The sequence below is a fragment of the Anomaloglossus baeobatrachus genome, chromosome 5 (genome assembly GCF_048569485.1).
Source record: "Anomaloglossus baeobatrachus isolate aAnoBae1 chromosome 5, aAnoBae1.hap1, whole genome shotgun sequence".
Taxonomy (NCBI): domain Eukaryota; kingdom Metazoa; phylum Chordata; class Amphibia; order Anura; family Aromobatidae; genus Anomaloglossus; species Anomaloglossus baeobatrachus.
The window spans coordinates 542,785,481-542,810,101 of NC_134357.1; the positions used below are offsets into that span (position 1 = coordinate 542,785,481).

Genomic DNA, 24,621 nt, shown 5'->3' on the forward strand with positions numbered 1-24,621 from the left:
ATTAGACATGGCCACCATGAATTTCTAGTAAACAGTAAATAGAAAAACACAACACATAGAAAAAATTAGAAATAAAACAAAAAAAACATTTGGAGACTCCACCTTTATTATAAAAATATCTTTAGTCCGACGTAGTCCACAGGGAGAGTAATGTCAGCTCTGCTTCATCGTTCTGTATAGACAAGCGTCTATACACAGCGAAAAGCAGGCTGACAGCGATAGCCAAAGTTCAATCGAGTCCAAGGCTAAGCCACGGCCGAAAAAAGCCAAAGACTGCCGAATGACAAGCAGTGCAGTGAATACCACAGGAAGTTAATGATCGGACCCAGAAGCAGAAGCAACCGGGAGACAGCAGCTAAGCGGGTCTGCAGGACGCGTCGCGGGACCGGTAAGTATAATGACAATGTTTATTATTAACTATATTCTTTATTTTACAGTCCCCCCCGCCCCATCCCATAAATGTAAAGTTCAAGCTCGGGGTTCGGACACAAGTTTGCATTATCTTTGGCCCTGAACTCGAACTGTACAAAACATTTGGGCAAGGCTCCCGATCCCGAACATCGGGGGGAGTTTGCCCATCACTACTCCTCACTAAAAAAAGTAAACCACATGGTTCTCATTTATTTAGTCAACCATCTAGCACAAGTGAGTGATATATATTATTTTATATAATACATCAAAATTACACTTTGCCGCTACAATCCCTCTGTAGTTTAGAACACAACAATTATGAATTCATGAAATTATGTGGGACGTTTTGTGCTGGGATTAATAATGTGCCTGCTCAACACTATAACTAATAATAGTTCAGGATGGAATGAAGTATTATACGTAGGTATCAAAACATCACCCATTGTGGTAACTCCTCCCTGCCGTACTGTAACCATGTCCATCCACAGAATATACCGACTTCATCTTGGCATCCTGGCGTGATAGGACTGCCTGGTGTCACAACTGGTAGTTGGGCCTGGCCACATGAAGCTCCTCCCTCATTCTGGGGTACCATTAATCATGGACTGTCTACACAGCCTCAGACTGTCAGGGGTTCCTTCCTGGCATGATGGCGTATGAATGACATCATTACCAATCTTTTAGTATCCGCCTACCCAAAGTCTGTTATTGCTGGTCACACTCTAGAATGGCTCCACCCACATAGACCATAGGTTGCCCCGTAATTATCCCATGTACACCCCTTTACCCTGCCAGACTTACCACTAATGAGGTTCAACTATGAATAGATACATAGACTTTTATGCATAGCAGGTCCAAGTTTTAAGGTGCGGCGTGATGTCTGCGATACCTAAGTTAACTGATGGATAGAAAACACCGTTCATCTAACTGACTTTCAATCCATCCCTTATAAACATCACCAATTGGTAGGGTTGAAGTGGAACATAACTATGAAATGAGGAGGCCTCTCCCTAAAGAACCTTAATGTATTTCCTCATTCACACAACACGACACATAAACAACTTTATTACACAAAATATATATACCTTTGCCACGAGTGCATATACAGACTTAAGCTAAAATTACCAAATATCTCCTGCTCTATAAAGCACATGCAGATCATTGACCCATGTGCAAATGTATTAACTCCCGGTCATAAATGCATGAACACCTGCACTTATACTTAAAGTGTCTATATGAACACTTATGAATTTAATAGGGGTAGAATACCCAGACATAAACAACAAACAAAATCTTATCATATATACAGTATATGTACGATGTATATTAGATCCGGGGTAAACTACTGCATTCATCTTTTGTCCTTAATTCCTCATCTCTGGCTCAGGTTATAATGCTCAGCCTTATCTCTGTGCTGTTGAGTGGTCAATCTTTTGGTACTCCTGAAATCTGAGACAATCCAGTATATAATGATGTAGTCCAGTAATGATAGGCAGTCAAGTATATAATGATGCAGTCAAGTATTAATGATAATGATCACGACAAGGAGGACAATAACAGTGTAATCAATATTAGAGTGAGGTAACTTTGGGGCTGTAAATGAACGAATACTCCCATCCTCCCAGCATGACAACGGAGTCTTTATAGTGTTCCAGTCTCCTCATGGCTGAAATCTCACAGGAGATGTTTTCTGTCCATTGCCGAACCAACACAGGACATTCTGGAGCATAACAGAACCTAAAACAAGAAAGACTGGGATTTCTCCAGGTGCAGTTAGTACATAATATACAATGTTTTATTTTACGCTCCTCTGCTGCACCAAACTCACTCCTTCTATGACCCGCAACACACATCCGTTTAATTTGTACGTGTGCGGTACGTATTTGCACGTACCGGAGACACGTACACACGGAGACCCATGTTAATCAATGGTAGATGGCACACACACGTAAAATCGCACGGAACGTGTGTCCGTGAGGTAAGTACGTGTGTGCGCTTTTCTACACGGACGACATGTCCGTTTTTGGCCGGCAGCACGCAGGCACGGACCCGCTTTAGTGTATGGGTCCGTGCCTGCACGTACTGCACACGGAGTATGTCCGTGTTCAGCACGTTTCGTGCGTGTGCGTTTTTACACTAGCGATCTTATTTTTATTTTTTTAAATTAAATTCAGTATACTTACCTTTTTTTCTGCTGTTCTCAGTCATACTTACATTGGTGCTCGTTTTTTTTCTTCCCCCGGCTCATACCGCTCCCCGATCACCAGCGCGGCGTGGAACAGCTGTGCAGAGAATACGCGGCAACAATTACTTTGAATATGTCGGCCGCTCATTAATCAATCTCGTATTCCCTGCTTTCCCCACCCACCGGCGCCTATGATTGGTTGCAGTCAGACACCCCCCCCACGCTGAGTGACAGCTGTGTCACTGCACCCAATCACAGCAGCCGGTGGGCGTGTCTATACTGTGCAGTAAAATAAATAAATAATGAAAAAAACTGCGTGCGGTCCCCCCAATTTTAATACCAGCCAGATAAAGCCATACGGCTGAAGGCTGGTATTCTCAGGATGGGGAGCCCCACGTTATGGGGAGCCCCCCAGCCTAACAATATCAGTCAGCAGCCGCCCAGAATTGCCGCATACATTATATGCGACAGTTCTGGGACTGTACCCGGCTCTTCCCGATTTGCCCTGGTGCGTTGGCAAATCAGGGTAATAAGGAGTTATTGGCAGCCCATAGCTGACAATAAAAGTCCTAGATTAATCATGTCAGGCGTCTCCTCGAGATACAGAGACCTTTAGAAAAATGGAAGGTATCTATGCTAGTGTATACAGGGACGGTTAGGCAGGGATTAGCAATATGCATCCAGGACTGCTCCTGGCTCTGGGTGCATATTGCAACTGACTTTGTTTTTGCCTCCCATTAAATTCACTGGTGTTCGGAAATGTTTGTCGAACTGTTTGGCGAACACAGGTAAATTCAGTGAAAAGGGACCAAACCGAACCATGAGACCTGCAGAGCCACCCCGACTTTTGCTCAGAGGCAGAGTTGTTGACGTGCTTCCAGTACTCCGACTCTGTCCAGGAAGGCGCAGAGTAACTTCGTTGTCAGTTGCATCCTCCTCCACCGCCTCTGGTGAACTCCTCGAGTGCCTGACTGTGGGTTGACAGTAAGTGGGATCTAGATCTTCATCATCAAGCGTTGTGTTTGCACTCCTCTCGCTCTCAGACCTAACCTCTTCCTGCCCTGACTGAATAGTTAAGTTGTCATCCCAATCTGGTATCTGCGTCTCATCAGTATGTTCCTCATTGTCTCCACCAACAGGTGTTACAGTTTGGGAATGAGGGTCTACATTATGCTCAGAAACTTGGCCATCAGGGCCTGAATCTGACTCACAAAGCTTCTGGGCATCACTGCAGACCATTTCCTGGTCTGTACTCACTGTAGCTTTGGAGCAAACGTCTGATTCCCAGGCTATAGTGTGACTGAACAGCTCTGCAGACTCAGCCATTTGTTACACCATACTCTGCAGGGCAGGTGGAGACTTGAGAGCTGGGAGAAAGCAAGTGCGATTGGGGTGACAACTCAGAGGACTGTTGTTTTTTGCATGTTGAAGTTGAGGTGGAAGAGAGGCCACTTGTTGGAGCACTTGAGATCCATTCAAGCATGTTCTTTTTTTGTGCATCATCTACCTTTGTTACAGTTGTTCGGTTCCGTAAAAAAGGGAGCACATCGGATTGTCCACGGAAAGTAGTAGATATCTTACTTTTGCTGGAAGATGGAATTTCTTCAGCAGATGTTAATGTAGCTTTCCCACCTACCCCACGGACACAAACTTTTTTTCCTTTTCCAACACACCTGTTCCCCTTTCCACCAGCATGTCCTTTTGCCACTCATTTTGTTAGCAACAAGATTGGACACTTAAAATGTAATATCAAAAATGGAGAGGTGGTGTAGATTGCAGACGTGGTCTAGCTTTATTGACTGCTGAAGAACCAACACTGACTATCCCAGACAATTTTAGTATGTCCCTAACAGTGGCAGCACAGTTTGCAATTAGAATTGCGTGGCAAAAATGGGCAGTTGGGTAGAATGCCTGAGTGCTGTGGGTAGCAGGACAGCAAAGGAAACCTCACTTTCTATCCCTGCTAATGAAAAAATGCAGCAAGGAATTGCCTGAGCTGAGGTAGCCAGACGCTGTTATCTAAAGCCCTACACAGCGTTTGCACGGACCTGCATAGCAGCTATGGCTATGAACGCCTGTAAATCAGCCCTGAAAAGGGCTGAAATAACCAGCAGTCCCTAATCCCTAAAGCGCTGTGTAGATTGCACTGTATCTCTATACCGCACACAGCAGCAGTAGTGAGTGAGTGACTGTCACCCACACGTAGAAGACAGATAATGGCGGCGAAGGGGAAAATGGGCGTATCTTATAAGGCAAGGACATGTGACATGCACAGCCTATGACACATGCCCTTGCTTGTCTAGCAAAAATCCACTTAGCTGTGTGTGTGTGTCTGTGATTTGCTGACAGCCTGGCCCGCCCCACTTCACGTGCGGTTAGGGGAAAACAAAAATTAAAAAATGGCGATCGGCATTCTCTCAGCACTCAGCAGTAGCACAGATCTAAACCCCGTCCCCCCCGCACACTAACCTGAAATTTGATAATAGTGTGAATCATAGTGACTCACACTATTACACAGTGAAAAGCCAGCTAGTAACTAGCTAGGCTTTTTGGTGATTGAACCGTTCTCGAACGTAACTCGAACTGTCGAGCTTTTAGCAAAAATCACTAGAACATGAAATTGGCGAACCTCGAACATCACTCATCTCTAGTGGTGACGTCACTACTGCGCGCTGATGTGCAAAAATGTCAGAGTGGCAGAACAGTGGACACACACTGAGGAGACTGGGGCAGTGGCTGATTGAGGAGAAGTGAGTATATTTGTGTATTTAATCAGGAATTCCAGAGGACTATGGGGAAGCATACTACTATATGGGGGTTACAAAATAGTATATGGGGCTGCATATAACTATATGTTGGCGCACAAAATTATATTGGGGCACACAATATGGTGGTGCACTATATGGGGGCTGCATACTACTATATGGAGGAATATAAGGGGTGTATAATACTATATGGAGGAATATAAGGGGTGCATAATACTATATGGAGGAATATAAGGGGTGCATAATACTGTATGGAGGAATATAAGGGGTGCATAATACTATATGGAGGAATATAAGGGGTGCATAATACTATATGAAGGATCCCTTTTACATGGAATATAGGGGTGCATTATACATGGAGGACTATGGAGCTGCATAATCCAATATGAAGGACTATGGGGTGCTTTATAATACATATAGGACTTAGGGGGTTGCATTATATAGAGGACTAATGGGGTTACCTTATACATGGACTTTAGGGGTGCATTATATAGGGAGGATTATAGGGCTGCATAATACAATACGAAGGACACCTTATACATGGAATGCGAGGGTGCATTATACAAGGAGAACTATGGGGCTGCATAATACAATATGAAGGACTATGGGGATGCGTTATAATACATATAGGATTATGGGGGCTGCATTATATGAGGACTAATGGCGTTACCTTATACATGGACCATAGGGCTGCATTAGAATACATTAAGGACTATGGGGTGAATAATACAATACACTGTGTGCAGAATTATTAGGCAAATGAGTATTTTGATCACATGATACTTTTTCTACATGTTGTCCTACTCCAAGCTGTATAGGCTTGAGAGCCAACTACCAATTAAGTAAACCAGGTGATGTGCATCTCTAATGAAGAGGGGTGTGGTGTAATGACATGTAACACCCTATATAATGTGTGCTTAATTATTAGGCAACTTCCTTTCTTTTGACAAAATGGGTCAGAAGAGAGATTTGACGGGCTCTGAAAAGTCCAAAATTGTGAGATGTCTTGCAGAGGGATGCAGCAGTCTTGAAATTGCCAAATTTTTGAAGCGTGATCACCGAACAATCAAGCGTTTCATGTCAAATAGCCAACAGGGTCGCAAGAAGCGTGTTGGGCAAAAAAGGCGCAAAATAACTGCCAAAGAATTGAGGAAAATCAAACGTGAAGCTGCCAAGATGCCATTTGCCACCAGTTTGGCCATATTTCAGAGCTGCAACATTACTGGAGTATCAAAAAGCACAAGGTGTGCCATACTCAGGGACATGGCCAAGGTAAAGAAGGCTGAAAAACGACCACCTCTGAACAAGAAACATAAGATAAAACATCAAGACTGGGCCAAGAAATATCTTAAGACTGATTTTTCACAGGTTTTTTGGACTGATGAAATGAGAGTGACTCTTGATGGGCCAGATGGATGGGCCAGAGGCTGGATCAGTAAAGGGCAGAGAGCTCCACTCCAACTCAGACGCCAGCAAGCTGGAGGTGGGGTACTGGTATGGGCTGGTATCAACAAAGATGAACTTGTGGGACCTTTTTGGGTTGAGGATGGAGTGAAGCGCAACTCCTAGACCTACTACCAGTTTCTGGAAGACAACTTCTTCAAGCAGTGGTGCAGGAAGAAGTCGGTATCGTTCAAGAAAAACATGATTTTCATGCAGGACAATGCTCCATGACATGCATCCAACTACTCCACAGCGTGGCTGGCCAGTAAAGGTCTAAAACATGAAAAAATAATGACATGGCCCCCTTGTTCACCTGATCTGAACCCCATAAAATGTGAGATCTACAGGGAGGGAAAACAGTCCACCTCTGGGAACAGTGTCTGGGAGGCTGTGGTGGCTGTTGCACGCAATGTTGATCGTAAATAGATTAAGCAATGACAGAATCTATGGATGGTAGGCTGTTGAGTGTCATCATAAAGAAAGGGGGCTATATTGGTCACAAATTTTTTGGGGTTTTGTTTTTGCATGTTAGAAATGTTTATTTCTAAATTTTGTGCAGTTATATTGGTTTACCTGGTGAAAATAAACAAGTGAGATGGGAATAGATTTGGTTTTTATTAAGTTGCCTAATAATTCTGCACAGTAATAGTTACCTGCAAAACAGATATCCTCCTAAGATAGCCAAATCTAAAAAACCCCAGTCCAACTTCCAAAAATATTAACCTTTGATATTTATGAGTCTTTTGGGTTGATTGAGAACATAGTTATTGATTAATAATAAAAAAAATCCTCTGAAATACAATTTGCCTAATAATTCTGCACACAGTGTATGAAGGACTATGGGGACTGCATTATAATACATATAGGACTATGGGGGTGCATTATAATATATGGAAAACTATGGGGTGCAGTATAATATACGCAGGACTGTGGGGTGCAGTATAATATATGTAGTACTATGGGGTACAGTATAATACATGGAGAACTATGTGGTGCAATATAATATATGGAGTACTATGGGATGACTTTTACATAGAGGACTATGGGGTGCAGTATATGCAGGACTATGGGGTTTAGTATAATATACAGAGGAGTTTGAGGGCTGCATTATAATACATGAATGACTATGGGGAGTGCATTATACAGTAATACATGGAGTACTATGTGAGCTGTATTAATAATAATAATCTTTAATTCTATAGCGCCAACATATTCCGCAGCGCTTTACAATTCAGGAAGATCATATACCAACAAGTAACAGTTATAGAAAATACAATATTTAGAGGGGAAAAAAAAAAAAAAAAAGACAACCCTGCTCGTGAAAGCTTACAATCTGCAATGAGATATGGGGGGGCAAGGTACAAGTGCTTATTTAAAGTGACAATCCAGCAATTTCAAGGAAATGGGGGATAGATAATGGCTTCCTGGACCAATTGGCCTTAACCTTGAGATGCATTTGGGTGGCATGGAGTTTGACGTGGGATTATGTTGTGAGAAGTTGTAGAGGGACTGTGTGAATTGGATTTGATTAGGGAGTGTGATAGGCCGCCCTAAAAAGATGCGTTTTTAGGGAGCGTCTGAAGCAGAGTAAGTTATGATTCGTCCCAACTTCTTGGGGTAGAGCGTTCCAGAGGATTGGTGCAGCTCGGAAAAAGTCTTGGATCCGGGAGTGGGCGGTTCGAATTAGTGTTGATGTTAGTTGACAGTCGTTTTCAGAGCGTAGAGAACGGGTGGGGTGATAGACAGAGAGGAGGGTGGAGATGTAGGGGGATGCCGCACTGTGGAGAGCTTTGTGGGTGAGAACAAGCAGTTTGAATTGGATCCTGTGATATATGGGCAGCCAGTGCAATGACTGGTACAGAGCAGAGGCATCCAAGTAGCGATTAGCCAGATAGATGACCCTGGCTGCTGCATTAAGGATGGACTGTAGAGGAGAGAGTCTAGTTAGGGGGAGACCAATTAAAAGAGAGTTACAGTAGTCAAGGCGAGAGTGGATCAGGGCCGCGGTGAGGGTTTTTGTCATTTCCATTGTGAGAAAGAGGCGGATTCTAGAGATGTTCTTGAGGTGCAAGCGGCAGGAGCGGGCAAGAGATTGTATATGGGAGGTGAAGGAAAGATCAAGAACAGAATGTGTCGTTGCTTACCAGTCAAGAGGAGAATTAGCAAAGCAAAAGTACTAAAATTGTGGTCACAATTAAAAACTAACTTTTAATATTTAAATTTTTTTAAAAGATTTTATACCACACACCATAAATGGTTGCAAAACCAACCAACTAATTAGGGCTGATGTTCAAGCCCCTATCATTACCCAATCAAGGACACTGTGTAACCAGTAGTGATGGTTCTACTGGAATAACACCAATTGAGATAATTGTCCCATATGTAATATATAGATTAATAATCCATAGCATAGACAAACATTTGAGTGGGTATAGTCCCACTATGATGACGATATCAGAGACTGAAAGACGTTATTGTCTCTGCAATAGTATGCCAAAGCTGCAATCTGCAGCGATCAGTAACCAACAAAATGGTCAATTGAAACACAAACTTGTTTTTAGTTGTCCAGTAACAGGGGGGGGCACCAAATCCGCCTCACAATACCCCTTAGCTGGCAACAATCTGACCTGATGTTTTCTTAGACCTCCCGACGCGTTTCTTAATTTATCTTAATCCTCAGGGGACTGTGGTCAAGAAATAACAACTTCATTAAAGAGGCGGACAACCAACATACTGTGTCCGGGCTGGTAATAAGCACATTACCAGCCCGGACACAGTATGTTGGTTGTCCGCCTCTTTAATGAAGTTGTTATTTCTTGACCACAGTCCCCTGAGGATTAAGACAATAACGTCTTTCAGTCTCTGATATCGTCATCATAGTGGGACTATACCCACTCAAATGTTTGTCTATGCTATGGATTATTAATCTATATATTACATATGGGACAATTGTCTCAATTGGTGTTATTCCAGTAGAACCATCACTACTGGTTACACAGTGTCCTTGATTGGGTAATGATAGGGGCTTGAACATCAGCCCTAATTAGTTGGTTGGTTTTGCAACCATTTATGGTGTGCGGTATAAAATCTTTTAAAAAAATTTAAATATTAAAAGTTAATTTTTAATTGTGACCACAATTTTAGTACTTTTGCTTTGCTAATTCTCCTCCTGAAGGAAAGATCAGTGTCAAGTATAACACCCAGACAGCGGGCCTGCTGACTTGGACTTATCATTGTGCCACACACTGAGAGGCAGATGTCCGGTTTAGGAAGGTTGGAAGACAGAGGGAAAAGAAGAAGTTCAGTTTTGGAAAGGTTAAGTTTCAGATAGAGAGCAGACATGACATTGCAAACTGCAGTCAGGCAGTCACTAGTGTTCTGTAGTGCAGCGGGGGTGAGCTCAGGGGATGAGGTGTATAACTGTATGTCATCAGCATAAAGATGGTACTGAAAGCCAAATCTGCTGATGGTCATTCCAATTGGGGCAGTGTAGAGGGAGAAAAGAAGAGGGCCAAGGACTGAACCTTGAGGGACCCCAACAGTGAGAGGAAGAGGAGAAGATGTGGAGCCAGCAAATGATACACTGAATGAATGGCCAGAAAGATAGGAAGAGAACCACGAGAGCACAGGGTCCTTTAGGCCAACAGAATGGAGCATAGAGAGAAGGAGATGGTGGTCAACAGTCTCGAAGGTGGCAGAGAGGTCAAGAAGGATAAGCAGAGAGTGGTCACCGTTACGTTTTGCTGTCAATAGGTCATCGGTCACTTTGACAAGGGCAGTTTCTGTTGAGTGTAAAGGGCGGAAGCCAGACTGTAAAGGATCTAGAAGAGAGTGGGAGTAGAGGTAGCGTGTGAGGCGAGAGTAGACCAGGCGCTCCAAGAGTTTGAAGATAAAGGGGAGATTGGAGACTGGTCTGTAGTTGCTTGTGCAGGACGGATCAAGGGAAGGTGTTTTTTAATAATGGAGTAATAATAGAGTGTTTGAGGGATGAGGGGAAGATACCCGAAGAGAGAGAGAGATTGAAGATTTTAGTTAGGTGAGTAGTGACAACCGGAGAGAGGGACTGGAGTAGGTGTGAGGGAAAGGATCAGTAGGGCAAGTGGTAGGATGAGAAGAGAGGAGCCTGGAGACTTCCTCCTCTGTGACTGGGTCAAATGTGGAAAGTGAGCTGGATGGGATATACAGTTAGGTCCAGAAATATTTGGACAGTGACACAAGTTTTGTTATTTTAGCTGTTTTCAAAAACATGTTCAGAAATACAATTATATATATAATATGGGCTGAAAGTGCACACCCCCAGCTGCAATATGAGAGTTTTTACATCCAAATCGGAGAAAGGGTTTAGGAATCATAGCTCTGTAATGCATAGCCTCCTCTTTTTCAAGGGACCAAAAGTAATTGGACAAGGGACTCTAAGGGCTGCAATTAACTCTGAAGGCGTCTCCCTCGTTAACCTGTAATCAAGGAAGTAGTTAAAAGGTCTGGGGTTGATTACAGGTGTGTGGTTTTGCATTTGGAAGCTGTTGCTGTGACCAGACAACATGCGGTCTAAGGAACTCTCAATTGAGGTGAAGCAGAACATCCTGAGGCTGAAAAAAAAAAGAAAAAATCCATCAGAGAGATAGCAGACATGCTTGGAGTAGCAAAATCAACAGTCGGGTACATTCTGAGAAAAAAGGAATTGACTGGTGAGCTTGGGAACTCAAAAAGGCCTGGGCGTCCACGGATGACAACAGTGGTGGATGATCGCCGCATACTTTCTTTGGTGAAGAAGAACCCATTCACAACATCAACTGAAGTCCAGAACACTCTCAGTGAAGTAGGTGTATCTGTCTCTAAGTCAACAGTAAAGAGAAGACTCCATGAAAGTAAATACAAAGGGTTCACATCTAGATGCAAACCATTCATCAATTCCAAAAATAGACAGGCCAGAGTTAAATTTGCTAAAAAACACCTCATGAAGCCAGCTCAGTTCTGGAAAAGTATTCTATGGACAGATGAGACCAAGATCAACCTGTACCAGAATGATGGGAAGAAAAAAGTTTGGAGAAGAAAGGGAACGGCACATGATCCAAGGCACACCACATCCTCTGTAAAACATGGTGGAGGCAACGTGATGGCATGGGCATGCATGGCTTTCAATGGCACTGGGTCACTTGTGTTTATTGATGACATAACAGCAGACAAGAGCAGCCGGATGAATTCTGAAGTGTACCGGGATATACTTTCAGCCCAGATTCAGCCAAATGCCGCAAAGTTGATCGGACGGCGCTTCATAGTACAGATGGACAATGACCCCAAGCATACAGCCAAAGCTACCCAGGAGTTCATGAGTGCAAAAAAGTGGAACATTCTGCAATGGCCAAGTCAATCACCAGATCTTAACCCAATTGAGCATGCATTTCACTTGCTCAAATCCAGACTTAAGACGGAAAGACCCACAAACAAGCAAGACCTGAAGGCTGCGGCTGTAAAGGCCTGGCAAAGCATTAAGAAGGAGGAAACCCAGCGTTTGGTGATGTCCATGGGTTCCAGACTTAAGGCAGTGATTGCCTCCAAAGGATTCGCAACAAAATATTGAAAATAAAAATTTTTTTTTTGGGGTTTGGTTTATTTGTCCAATTACTTTTGACCTCCTAAAATGTGGAGTATTTGTAAAGAAATGTGTACAATTCCTACAATTTCTATCAGATATTTTTGTTCAAACCTTCAAATTAAACGTTACAATCTGCACTTGAATTCTGTTGTAGAGGTTTCATTTCAAATCCAATGTGGTGGCATGCAGAGCCCAACTCGTGAAAATTGTGTCACTGTCCAAATATTTCTGGACCTAACTGTATGGAGGGATGGGATTCACAACGCTTGGTGGCTGGGAGCTGATCTCTTGGCGGATGTTTTCTATTTTCTCTGTGAAATATGAGGCCAGGTCATCAGCATGAAGGTCTGTGATGGGGGTCTGTACTTCGGGACTGAGGAGGGAGTGAAAGGTGTCAAAGAGCTTTTTGGATTGTTGGATAGTGAGGAAATAAGGGTGGTGAAGTAGGTCTGTTTGGCGAGATGAAGGGAAGAGTTGTAGGTCCTTAAGATGAACTTGTAGTGGATGAAGGTTTCTGGTGTGCGGGTTTTCCTCCATATGCGTTCGGCACTCCTAGAGCATCGCTGTTGAAATCGAGTTTGGGAAGTGAGCCAAGGCTGTTTTACTCTGTGTTTGGAGGTTCTGAGGGTGAGGGGTGCTACTTGGTCCAGGTTGCTTCTGAGTGTTTCAATGTAGTGGTTTACAACCAGATCAGGACAGGAAAGTGAGGAGATAGGGGACAGTGATGAGTGTAAAGAGTCTGTAAGGGTCTGAGAGTCAATGGCCTGTAGGTTTCTGAATGTGTGATAGGTGGGAGTGTACTGGGGTGGACGAGGGTTTGTGAGCTTGAAGGAGAGGATGTTGTGGTCAGATTGGGGAAGAGGTGAGTTGTCTAAGTCAGAGATTGAGCAGAGGCGGATAAAGACCAGGTCAATAGTGTTACCATCTTCATGTGTCTGAGGACGAGAGATGTGAGAGGCCAAGGGAGGTGGTGAGAGATGGAAGCTGGGATGCAGATGATGAGGAGGGGCTGTTCATGGGTATGTTAAAGCCTCCTAGGATGAGGGTTGGTAATTCTGAGGACATGAAGTGCAGCAGCCAGGCTGAAAAGTGGTCAAGGAACTGGGTGGGCCTGTGGGACGGTATATGACAGCTACTATTATAATATATGGAGGATTATGAGGGCTGCATTATTATACATGGAGGCCTATGAGGTCTGCATTATAATACATGGTGAGCTGTGGGGTGCATTATAATACATGCAGGACTATAGGGGCTGCATTATAATATATGAAGGCCTATGAGGGCTACCTTATTCATGGACTATGGGGGTGCATTATAAAACATGGAGGACTATGGGGGTGCATTATAATATATGGAGGACTATGTTGTGCAGTATAATATATGGAGGACTATGGGGTGCAGTATAATATATGGAGGACTATGGGGTGCAGTATAATATATGGAGGACTATGGAGTGAATTATAATACATGGAGGACTATGGGAGTTGTAGTATAATAATTGAAGCTACCTTATACATGGAGGACTATGGGAAATGCATTATAATACAAGGAGGACTATGGGGTGCATTCTAATAAAAAGAAGGGTTACGTGGGACCCAATATACTATATGGAAGGCTATGTGGGGGCCATTATAGTATTTGGAGAACTATATATACGAGGGGGGACAAAGACACAAGCTTGGGATGGGAAAGTTTTGTACTGATGGAAAGAGGCTCTTTCCCGCAGCACCCAGCTTTCCGATGCTATGATATGGGAAAGCTGGTTGCTGAAGGCCCCGTCACACACAGAGATAAATCTTTGGCAGATCTGTGGTTGCAGTGAAATCATGGACATATTGTTCCATTTGTATACAGCCACAAACCTGGCACTGATTGTTCACAATTTCACTGCAACCACAGATCTACCGCAGATTTATCTCTGTGTGTGACAGGGCCTTGAGGGAAAGATGTATAGCAGAGCATAGGGATGCTGGGCGCTGAGGACAAGATGGATATCAGAACATAGTAAAGCTGGATGATGATAGAAAGAGGGATTTCAGATAATGGGAAACCTGGGTGCTGAGGGAAAGAGCCAAGTGTTAACATCATTACCCGTACCCCGAATGTCGGTGTCATTATCCCGTACCCCGAATGTCGGTGTCATTATCCCGTACCCCGAGTGTCGGTGTCATTATCCCGTACCCCTGGTGTTAGCGTCATTATCCCATACCCCGAGTGTCGGTGTCATTATCCCGTACCCAGTGTGTCTGTGTTAGGGGGTGGGCCAGGTCCAAACTTTGCACTGGGGCCCATCAAACTCTAGTTACACCACTGCTCAGTACAGAGATGACTAGATCGCTATTGTTGCACTGAGGTTCATGATTTCTGGGCACTGTACTGTCTATAAGGCCAGAGTCACACTGGCGTATGACTCGAGAAAATCTCGCATTGCACTCGGCTTCATGTTAGACAATGATGCAGCTCAGATCTGCGATCTTTTCTTCAGTCCCAATCGGACTAAGGAAAAAATGGCAGCATGCTGCGATTAGAAAAACCACAAAGAACTATATCAAAAAAAACACCACAAAAAAAGAGCCAAGATAAATGATATGTGCACACACAGAATGTGGTGAGCCTTCCTCATAAAGATGGCTGCAGCCGAGGTGCAAGATGCTGATGTCACAGCCACTCAACCTCCACACTAGGGGGGAGGGGTGGCTGCTTAGCATAAGACATGCACACTAATAAGGCTTGCACTGGGAGCCCATCATATAATGAGTGAAATGCACAGTGTCTGAACTATGACCTATAAATGACGCCAGAAACCCAGGTCAGGCGGGCAAAACAGCACTATATAGGTGCATCTCGCACGGATACACGAGACGCACAGTGTCTGAATTAAGGCCTATAAATGACGCACAACACCAGGTCCAGGCGGGTTAGTTAGCACTATGAGTACATAACACATGACAGGCTCACCATTTAACCACCTGAATTCAAAAGGTCCACACACATCCTGCAAAAATGGATAAAATGTGCCATACCTCAAATAGTGAGATATTAGTTTATATTTTGGCCCAAAATATGTAAGCTCGCAATCCGTTCGTCAAGGATTCTCACACTTGCGAGTCCCTACACTGAATTAGTTAGAAAAACCACAAAGAACTATATCAAAAAAAAACACCACAAAAAAAGAGCCAAGATAAATGATATGTGCACACACAGAATGTGGTGAGCCTTCCTCATAAAGATGGCTGCAGCCGAGGTGCAAGATGCTGATGTCACAGCCACTCAACCTCCACAATAGGGGGGAGGGGCGGCTGCTTAGCATAAGACATGCACACTAATAAGGCTTGCACTGGGAGCCCATCATATAATGAGTGAAATGCACAGTGTCTGAACTATGACCTATAAATGACGCCAGAAACCCAGGTCAGGCGGGCAAAACAGCACTATATAGGTGCATCTCGCACGGATACACGAGACGCACAGTGTCTGAATTAAGGCCTATAAATGACGCACAACACCAGGTCCAGGCGGGTTAGTTAGCACTATGAGTACATAACACATGACAGGCTCACCATTTAACCACCTGAATTCAAAAGGTCCACACACATCCTGCAAAAATGGATAAAATGTGCCATACCTCAAATAGTGAGATATTAGTTTATATTTTGGCCCAAAATATGCATGTCTTATGCTAAGCAGCCACCCCTCCCCCCTAGTGTGGAGGTTGAGTGGCTGTGACATCAGCATCTTGCATCTCGGCTGCAGCCATCTTTATGAGGAAGGCTCACCACATTCTGTGTGTGCACATATCATTTATCTTGGCTCTAGCATGCTGCGATTGCAGGGAGTCTGGACTCACTTGCACTCATACAAGTCTATGGGTGCGTGTGAAACATCGCACTGCGCTCGGATGACATCTGGATACACGCAGAGATAAGTAATGGAGAAGATTGAGAGATTAATCCCTCCCTCTCCCCTTCACCTGTGATCCGATCACTGGATCGGATCACTGTATAATGACACTCGACTCACACTCACAGCAGAACCTGATCCAAGTGTCATTAGCATATCGCATCTGATGCCTTATGCTAGTGTGGCTCTGGCCTAAGGAAAACCCTCTGAACAGCAACTCCATTCTAGTTTTCTCACTACAGAGGTGACTAGATCAGAGTTGCTGCACTGAGGTTCATGATGTCTGATCTCACAGCACTGTTTATAAGGAACGTCCTCTGTACAGTAACTCCATTCTATCGCATACATTATATGCGACAGTTCTGGGACTGTATCCGGCTCTTCCCGATTTGCCCTGGTGCGTTGGCAAATCGGGGTAATAAGGAGTTATTGGCAGCCCATAGCTGCCAATAAGTCCTAGATTAATCATGTCAGGCGTCTCCCCGAGATTCCTTCCATGATTAATCTGTAAATTACAGTAAATAAACACACACACACACACGAAAAATCCTTTATTAGAAATAAAAAACACAAACATATACCCTGGTTCACCACTTTAATAAGCCCGAAAAAGCCCTCCATGTCCGGCGTACTCCAGGATGGTCCAGCGTCACTTCCAGCTCTGCTGCATGGAGGTGACCGGAGCTGCAGAAGACACCGCCTCTCCTGTCAGCTCCACGCAGCTAATGAAGGCAATAGCGCGATCAGCTGAGCTGTCACTGAGGTTACTCGCGGCCAACGCTGAATACAGCTGATCGCGCTATTGCCAGTCTCTCTCCCTGCGGGGCCCCCCCCCCCAACGCGCAGTCTCTCTCCCTGCGGGCCCCCCCCCCCCCAACGCGCAGTCTCTCTCCCTGCGGGGCCCCCCCCCCCCCAACGCGCAGTCTCTCTCCCTGCGGGGCCCCCCCCCCCCAACGCGCAGTCTCTCTCCCTGCGGGCCCCCCCCCCCCCAACGCGCAGTCTCTCTCCCTGCGGGGCCCCCCCCCCCAACGCGCAGTCTCTCTCCCTGCGGGCCCCCCCCAACGCGCAGTCTCTCTCCCTGCGGGCCCCCCCCCCCCCAACGCGCAGTCTCTCTCCCTGCGGGCCCCCCCCCCCAACGCGCAGTCTCTCTCCCTGCGGGCCCCCCCCCCCCCCCCCAACGCGCAGTCTCTCTCCCTGCGGGCCCCCCCCCCCCCCAACGCGCAGTCTCTCTCCCTGCGGGCCCCCCCCCCCCCAACGCGCAGTCTCTCTCCCTGCGGGCCCCCCCCCCCCCCCAACGCGCAGTCTCTCTCCCTGCGGGCCCCCCCCCCCCAACGCGCAGTCTCTCTCCCTGCGGGCCCCCCCCCCCCAACGCGCAGTCTCTCTACCTGCGGGGCCCCCCCCCCCCAACGCGCAGTCTCTCTCCCTGCGGGGGCCCCCCCCCAACGCGCAGTCTCTCTCCCTGCGGGCCCCCCCCCCAACGCGCAGTCTCTCTCCTTGCGGGCCCCCCCCCCAACGCGCAGTCTCTCTCCTTGCGGGCCCCCCCCCAACGCGCAGTCTCTCTCCCTGCGGGCCCCCCCCCCAACGCGCAGTCTCTCTCTCTGCGGGCCCCCCCCAACGCGCAGTCTCTCTCCCTGCGGGCCCCCCCCCCAACGCGCAGTCTCTCTCCCTGCGGGCCCCCCCAACGCGCAGTCTCTCTCCCTGCGGGCCCCCCCACCCAACGCGCAGTCTCTCTCCCTGCGGGCCCCCCCCCCCCAACGCGCAGTCTCTCTCTCTGCGGGCCCCCCCAACGCGCAGTCTCTCTCCCTGCGGGCCCCCCCACCCAACGCGCAGTCTCTCTCCCTGCGGGCCCCCCCCCCCCAACGCGCAGTCTCTCTCCCTGCGGGCCCCCAACGCGCAGTCTCTCTCCCTGCGGGCCCCCCCCCCCCAACGCGCAGTCTCTCTCCCTGCGGGCCCCCCCCCCCAACGCGCAGTCTCTCTCCCTGCGGGGCCCCCCCCCAACGCGCAGTCTCTCTCCCTGCGGGGCCCCCCCCCAACGCGCAGTCTCTCTCCTTGCGGGCCCCCCCCCAACGCGCAGTCTCTCTCCTTGCGGGCCCCCCCCCAACGTGCAGTCTCTCTCCTTGCGGGCCCCCCCCCAACGCGCAGTCTCTCTCCCTGCGGGCCCCCCCCCCGCGCAGTCTCTCTCCCTGCGGGCCCCCCCCCCAACGCGCAGTCTCTCTCTCTGCGGGCCCCCCCAACGCGCAGTCTCTCTCCCTGCGGGCCCCCCCACCCAACGCGCAGTCTCTCTCCCTGCGGGCCCCCCCCCCAACGCGCAGTCTCTCTCCCTGCGGGCCCCCCCACCCAACGCGCAGTCTCTCTCCCTGCGGGCCCCCCCACCCAACGCGCAGTCTCTCTCCCTGCGGGCCCCCCCCACCCAACGCGCAGTCTCTCTCCCTGCGGGCCCCCCCACCCAACGCGCAGTCTCTCTCCCTGCGGGCCCCCCCACCCAACGCGCAGTCTCTCTCCCTGCGGGCCCCCCCACCCAACGCGCAGTCTCTCTCCCTGCGGGCCCCCCCACCCAACGCGCAGTCTCTCTCCCTGCGGGCCCCCCCACCCAACGCGCAGTCTCTCTCCCTGCGGGCCCCCCCACCCAACGCGCAGTCTCTCTCCCTGCGGGCCCCCCCCCCAACGCGCAGTCTCTCTCCCTGCGGGCCCCCCCACCCAACGCGCAGTCTCTCTCCCTGCGGGCCCCCCCCCCCAACGCGCAGTCTCTCTCCCTGCGGGGCCCCTCAAACGTGCAGCATCACCCCGTGCGAGCCACCCAAGTATAGTATAGCAGTATAGCCACCTTCCCAGTACAAGCCCCCCCAAGCATTCAGCGGTGCCCTCTGCGAGCCCACCAAACCTGCAGCAACGCCCTGCCGCCCAGGGCGAGCCCCCGCAACGCCCCGCCGCCCAGGGCGAGCCCCCGCAACGCCCCGCCGCCCAGGGCGAGCCCCCGCAACGCGCACCAACGCCCCGCTGCCCAGGGCGCGCCCCCACAACGCGCACCAACGCCCCGCTGCCCAGGGCGCGCCCCCACAACGCGCACCAACGCCCCGCTGCCCAGGGCGAGCCCCCACAACACGCGCCAGTATCCCGCTGCCCAGGGCGAGCCCCCCCCAAACGTGCAGAGTCACCCACTGCCTAGGGCGAGCCCCCCCAAACGTGCAGTCATCCCCTGCGCAGTGTGAGGCTCCAAAACGTGCAGCTTCGCCCCCTGCGAGCCCCCCCAAACGTGCAGTCATCCCCTGCGCAGTGTGAGGCTCCAAAACGTGCAGCTTCGCCCCCTGCGAGCCCCCCAAACATGCAGTATAGTCCCCTGCCCAGTGCAACCCCCCGCGAGCCCCCCCAAAACGTGCGTCCCCCCTGCTGCAAGCCCCACCAAAACCTGCAGCATCCCCCCCCGCCCAATGCTAGCCCCCCAAACCTGCGGCGTCACCCCCTGCCCTATGTGAGCCCCCCAAACATGCAGCGTCACCCCCTGCCCAGTGCGAGCCCCCCAAACATGCACCGCCCCCTGCAAGCCCCCCTTAAACATGCAGCATCACCCCCTGCAAAACCACCCCCAAAGTGCAATATAGCCACCTGCCCAGCCCCAAACGTGCAGCGTCGCTCCCACGATCCCCTCAAACGTGCAGCGTCACCCCCTGCCCAGTGCAATCCCCCCCAAACGTGCAGAGTCGCTCCTTGGCAAGTGCAAGCCCCCCAAAACGTTCCACATTGCCTCCTGCAAGCCCCTCCCCAAACATGCAGCGTCGCGTCCTGCCTACTGGTGTAACCCCCACATTCCTTTTGAAAACCTCCACAGCATGTGCTCCCTGTAACCCCCTCATAAGCCCCCTTTCTTATTGAAGCCTCCAAAGCACGGAGCTGCAGCCCCCAGCACTGACAGGAGACACTGTTCTGTGCCCCGAAAATCCAGGCAAAAACCTCAAAGTTATAACTGAATGTTTCTCCCACCTCAGGGTCAGGATCCGTCAGCTCTGCACAGCCCAGCACTGCTGCTTCCCGCCCACAGATCTGCATGGCACTGAGGAGGCCCCGCCCCTTCCGGTGACGTCTTTCCCTTCAAAAATCAACTCCACTCTAGACGCTACCGAGGAGGTATGTGGAGATTCCCCATTACTGGGGCAGGGGGCATTAACCCCTTCAGCTCTGAGACTTTCTTGGGGTTTTTCTCTCGCTGATTTCTATGAATGATGAGGTTTTTGTTCCTTTTCCTCTGATAGATACAGACGCCCCAACTATGAGAGGCCGGAAGTGAGGAAACCCGTCTGCCCTCAGTCCTCGGCCCCTTTCCTGCCCTCAGTCCTCGGCCCCTTTCTGCCCTCAGTACTCAGCCCCTTTCCTGCCCTCGGTCTTCGGCCCCTTTCCTGCCCTCAGTCCTCGGCCCCTTTCCTTCCCTCAGTCCTCGGCCCCTTTCCTTCCCTCAGTCCTCGGCCCCTTTCCTGCCCTCGGTCCCCGGCCCCTTTCCTGCCCTCAGTCCTCGGCCCCTTTCCTGCCCTCGGTCCCCGGCCCCTTTCCTGCCCTCGGTCCCCGGCCCCTTTCCTGCCCTCGGTCCCCGGCCCCTTTCCTGCCCTCGGTCCCCGGCCCCTTTCCTGCCCTCGGTCCCCGGCCCCTTTCCTGCCCTCGGTCCCCGGCCCCTTTCCTGCCCTCGGTCCCCGGCCCCTTTCCTGCCCTCGGTCCCCGGCCCCTTTCCTGCCCTCGGTCCCCGGCCCCTTTCCTGCCCTCGGTCCCCGGCCCCTTTCCTGCCCTCGGTCCCCGGCCCCTTTCCTGCCCTCGGTCCCCGGCCCCTTTCCTGCCCTCGGTCCCCGGCCCCTTTCCTGCCCTCGGTCCTCGGCCCCTTTCCTGCCCTCGGTCCTCGGCCCCTTTCCTGCCCTCGGTCCTCGGCCCCTTTCCTGCCCTCTGTCCCCGGCCCCTTTCCTTCCCTCGGTCCCCGGCCCCTTTCCTTCCCTCGGTCCCCGGCCCCTTTCCTGCCCTCGGTCCCCGGCCCCTTTCCTGCCCTCGGTCCCCGGCCCCTTTCCTGCCCTCGGTCCCCGGCCCCTTTCCTGCCCTCGGTCCCCGGCCCCTTTCCTGCCCTCGGTCCCCGGCCCCTTTCCTGCCCTCGGTCCCCGGCCCCTTTCCTGCCCTCGGTCCCCGGCCCCTTTCCTGCCCTCGGTCCCCGGCCCCTTTCCTGCCCTCGGTCCCCGGCCCCTTTCCTGCCCTCGGTCCCCGGCCCCTTTCCTGCCCTCGGTCCCCGGCCCCTTTCCTGCCCGCGGTCCCCGGCCCCTTTCCTGCCCGCGGTCCTTGCCCCTTCCTGCCCTTAGCCCCTTCTTCTTGCCTTTGGCCCCTTCCTGCCCTTGGCCCCTTTCTGCCCCCACACAGTATAATGTTCCCCCCTCACAACTCTGCAGCAGTGATAGAAGAACACACCGTGCTCCTTTATATTTTTCTCCTCGCCCCTTATCACCATTCACCATTTTTTTTCTCCCCCTTAGGAGGAGTTGTCAGAGGGATGGATGCAGTGAGGGGTGTTGAGCAGACGCTGGGGACAGCAGGGAGCAGGGAGAAATGAGAGAGTGCCCTCATTATCCAGGACTAGAGATGGGCGAGCCTTCAGATATTCGGGATCAGTGGGTCCAACCGGATTTAAAAAAAGAAGTCCCGGTTTTCAACCTGACTTAGTCACGAACATCTGCCCAGACGCCAATCCCCACATAAGTCTATAGGGACCCAAATATTGTGCTTTACAATGGTGGTAGAAAGGGCTAGGGGGATACTGAAGTCACAGTGCTCGGGCACAGAATATAACTGCACGCTGTGGCTTCATTCAGAGACTGCCTGAGCAGCAGCTGTGAGCAGTGACATCACTCAGTTTAAATGCGGTCACAGCTGGAGGTTCCCATGGTACCCCACATGTGACCACAGGTAACCTGAACTCAGTGATCTCCCCTCAGGTGAACTGAGTTCACAGACTTGCATCTCCTGGCAGAAAACCACGTTTGTCACTTCTTGTCTCCCCCGCCAGTGCCTACAGCCAGTCAGTTGCCAGAGTAGTGGTCAACATAGCCAGTGATTGGGAGCATGGAGGAGATGTCTTAGGCTATGTGCGCACGTGTGCGTAATTCATGCAGTTACTCTGCGCTTTGTAGCGCAGCGAAACTGCATGCGTCCTGCGTCCCCTGCACAATCTATGGAGATTGTGCAGGGGCCGTGCGCACGTGGCATATTAGAACGCAGCGCTTCGGCTGCTGCCCGAATCGCTGCGTTCTAAGAAGTGACATGTCACTTCTTCCGTGCGCTTTGCCGGCAGCCCCTGCTCTGTCTATGGCAGGAGCTGCAGGCAGAGCGCACGTTCTCGCCGGCACCATGCGCTTCAAAACGCAGCTTTTCAGCTGCGCTCTGAAGCGCACGTGCGCACATAGCCTTAGGCTACTTTCACACATCAGTTTTTTGCATTCAGGCACAATCCTTTTTTTTTTCCTGATCCAACGGATCCGGCAAAAAATGTAAAAACCGTATCCACCAGATCAGTTTTTTTAACGGATGCGTAAAAAAACGGATCCGGTGGATCCGTTTTGCATCCGTTTGTCCGTTTTTTTTTGCTGGATCTTTTTTTCAAAACATTGGAGCATACGCAGTTTACAAAAAGGGATCCGGCAGCCGCATCCGTTTTTGCCGCATTGCGCCGGATCCAGCGTCCATAGGCTTCCATTGTAAAACGCGCCGGATCGGCGCGATGCGGTTTTTTTGCCGAACAAAAAACATTGCAAGATACGTTGCCTCCGGCCGCCGCTTTAATTAATTTTGCCGCATCCGGAAAAAAACGGATGCAACGCAAAGCCATCAGGCACAATCCGGTAACAATGCAAATCTATGGGGATAAAACGGATGCGGTACCGGATCCGTTTTACCCGTTTTTTTTCCGGATTCTGCCTGATGGAAAAAACCTGATGTGTGAAAGTAGCCTTAGGCTACTTTCACACATCCGGTTTGAGCACTGTGGCTCAATCCGGCTGTGAAACCTATGCAACGGATGCGGTGAAAACACCGTATCCTTTGCATAAGTTTTTATATGTGGCCCGTCCGTTTTTTTCTGGTTGCGGCACGCTACTGAGAGTGCGCAGTGGAAGAAACCGCATGCGGCTTTTGCCGCATCGCGCCGCATACGGCATCCATAGGCATGCATTGAAAAATGCGCCGCTGCAGCCGGATACGGCGCAATGCGTTTTTTTTTGCCGGAGCAAAAAATGTGCCAGGGAACGTTCCATCCTGCCGCCGCATCGGCTAAATCTGCCGCATGCGGCAAATACCGGACGGAACGCAAGCCCATGCGGCGCCAATGCAATTCAATGCTGGAAAAAACGAAACCGGCGGCAAAAAAAAAACGGTTTCATTTTTTTCAGCAGAGCGCCAGATTGTGCCGCACTGCTACAACCGGATGTGTGAAAGTAGCCTTAGTCAGTAATTCAACTTATGTTCCAGTCCATATGAAACAAGAAAATACAACATGTACTCCTTATATCGCCTCATATGTTTCCCCTTATTATCTCCAGTAATTGGATTATTACATAGGATTCTTTCTGATGTTACCTCATCATCTTCTCCCCATTCAGGTCCCTACAATATCGGATCCTCTCAGTGGAGATCTTCTATATAAGAGAATTCTCCTGATTTATTTCTCAAGGATGGATATGGACAGGGACAAGACAGCGGAGAGGATATTACACCTCACCCTAGAGATCCTCTTCCGGCTTACTGGAGAGGTGAGAGATTCTGATGACGTCACATTACATCATTCTTATCTATGGAAATAACAGATGGACAGAACTGGAAAGGTGAGGACTCTGGAAATGTCTGTAGTGAGATTTATTACTGTGTCTCTCCATAACCAGGATTACACAGTAGTGAAGAAGACCTCCAGTGAGCGCTGTCAGGACCCTGTGTCTGAGGGATGGGGAAGACTCCTGAGCCCAATCACGGGGCCTCCACCGCACCCCCCGATACATGAGGACATCAATGACCAGAAGATCCTAGAACTCACCTACAAGATGATTGAGCTGCTGACTGGAGAGGTGACACTGCTGGGAATGCTGGGACATTTACAGTAACGCTATGAAGGGATCGGGGGATGATGGTATAATTGTATGTGTCAGGTTCCTATAAGGTGTCAGGACGTCTCCGTCTATTTTTCCATGGAGGAGTGGGAGTATTTAGAAGGACACAGAGATCTGTACAAGGACGTCATGATTGAGGTTCCCCAGCCCCTCACATCACCAGGTAATAGGACTAAATACACACGACCTATAATTATCTGTATG

The 24,621-nt window shown here is 49.6% G+C and overlaps 1 protein-coding gene across 1 annotated transcript in view; it reads left to right on the forward strand.

Moving 5' to 3' along the window:
• The window catches only part of LOC142312216 (uncharacterized), a 240,110-nt gene that overhangs the window by 88,277 nt on the left and 127,212 nt on the right, over positions 1–24,621 (forward strand). Inside the window, 3 exon segments of the mRNA XM_075351123.1 lie at positions 23,917–24,066; positions 24,196–24,375; positions 24,457–24,580. Coding sequence (XP_075207238.1) covers positions 23,917–24,066; positions 24,196–24,375; positions 24,457–24,580 — 454 coding nt within the window.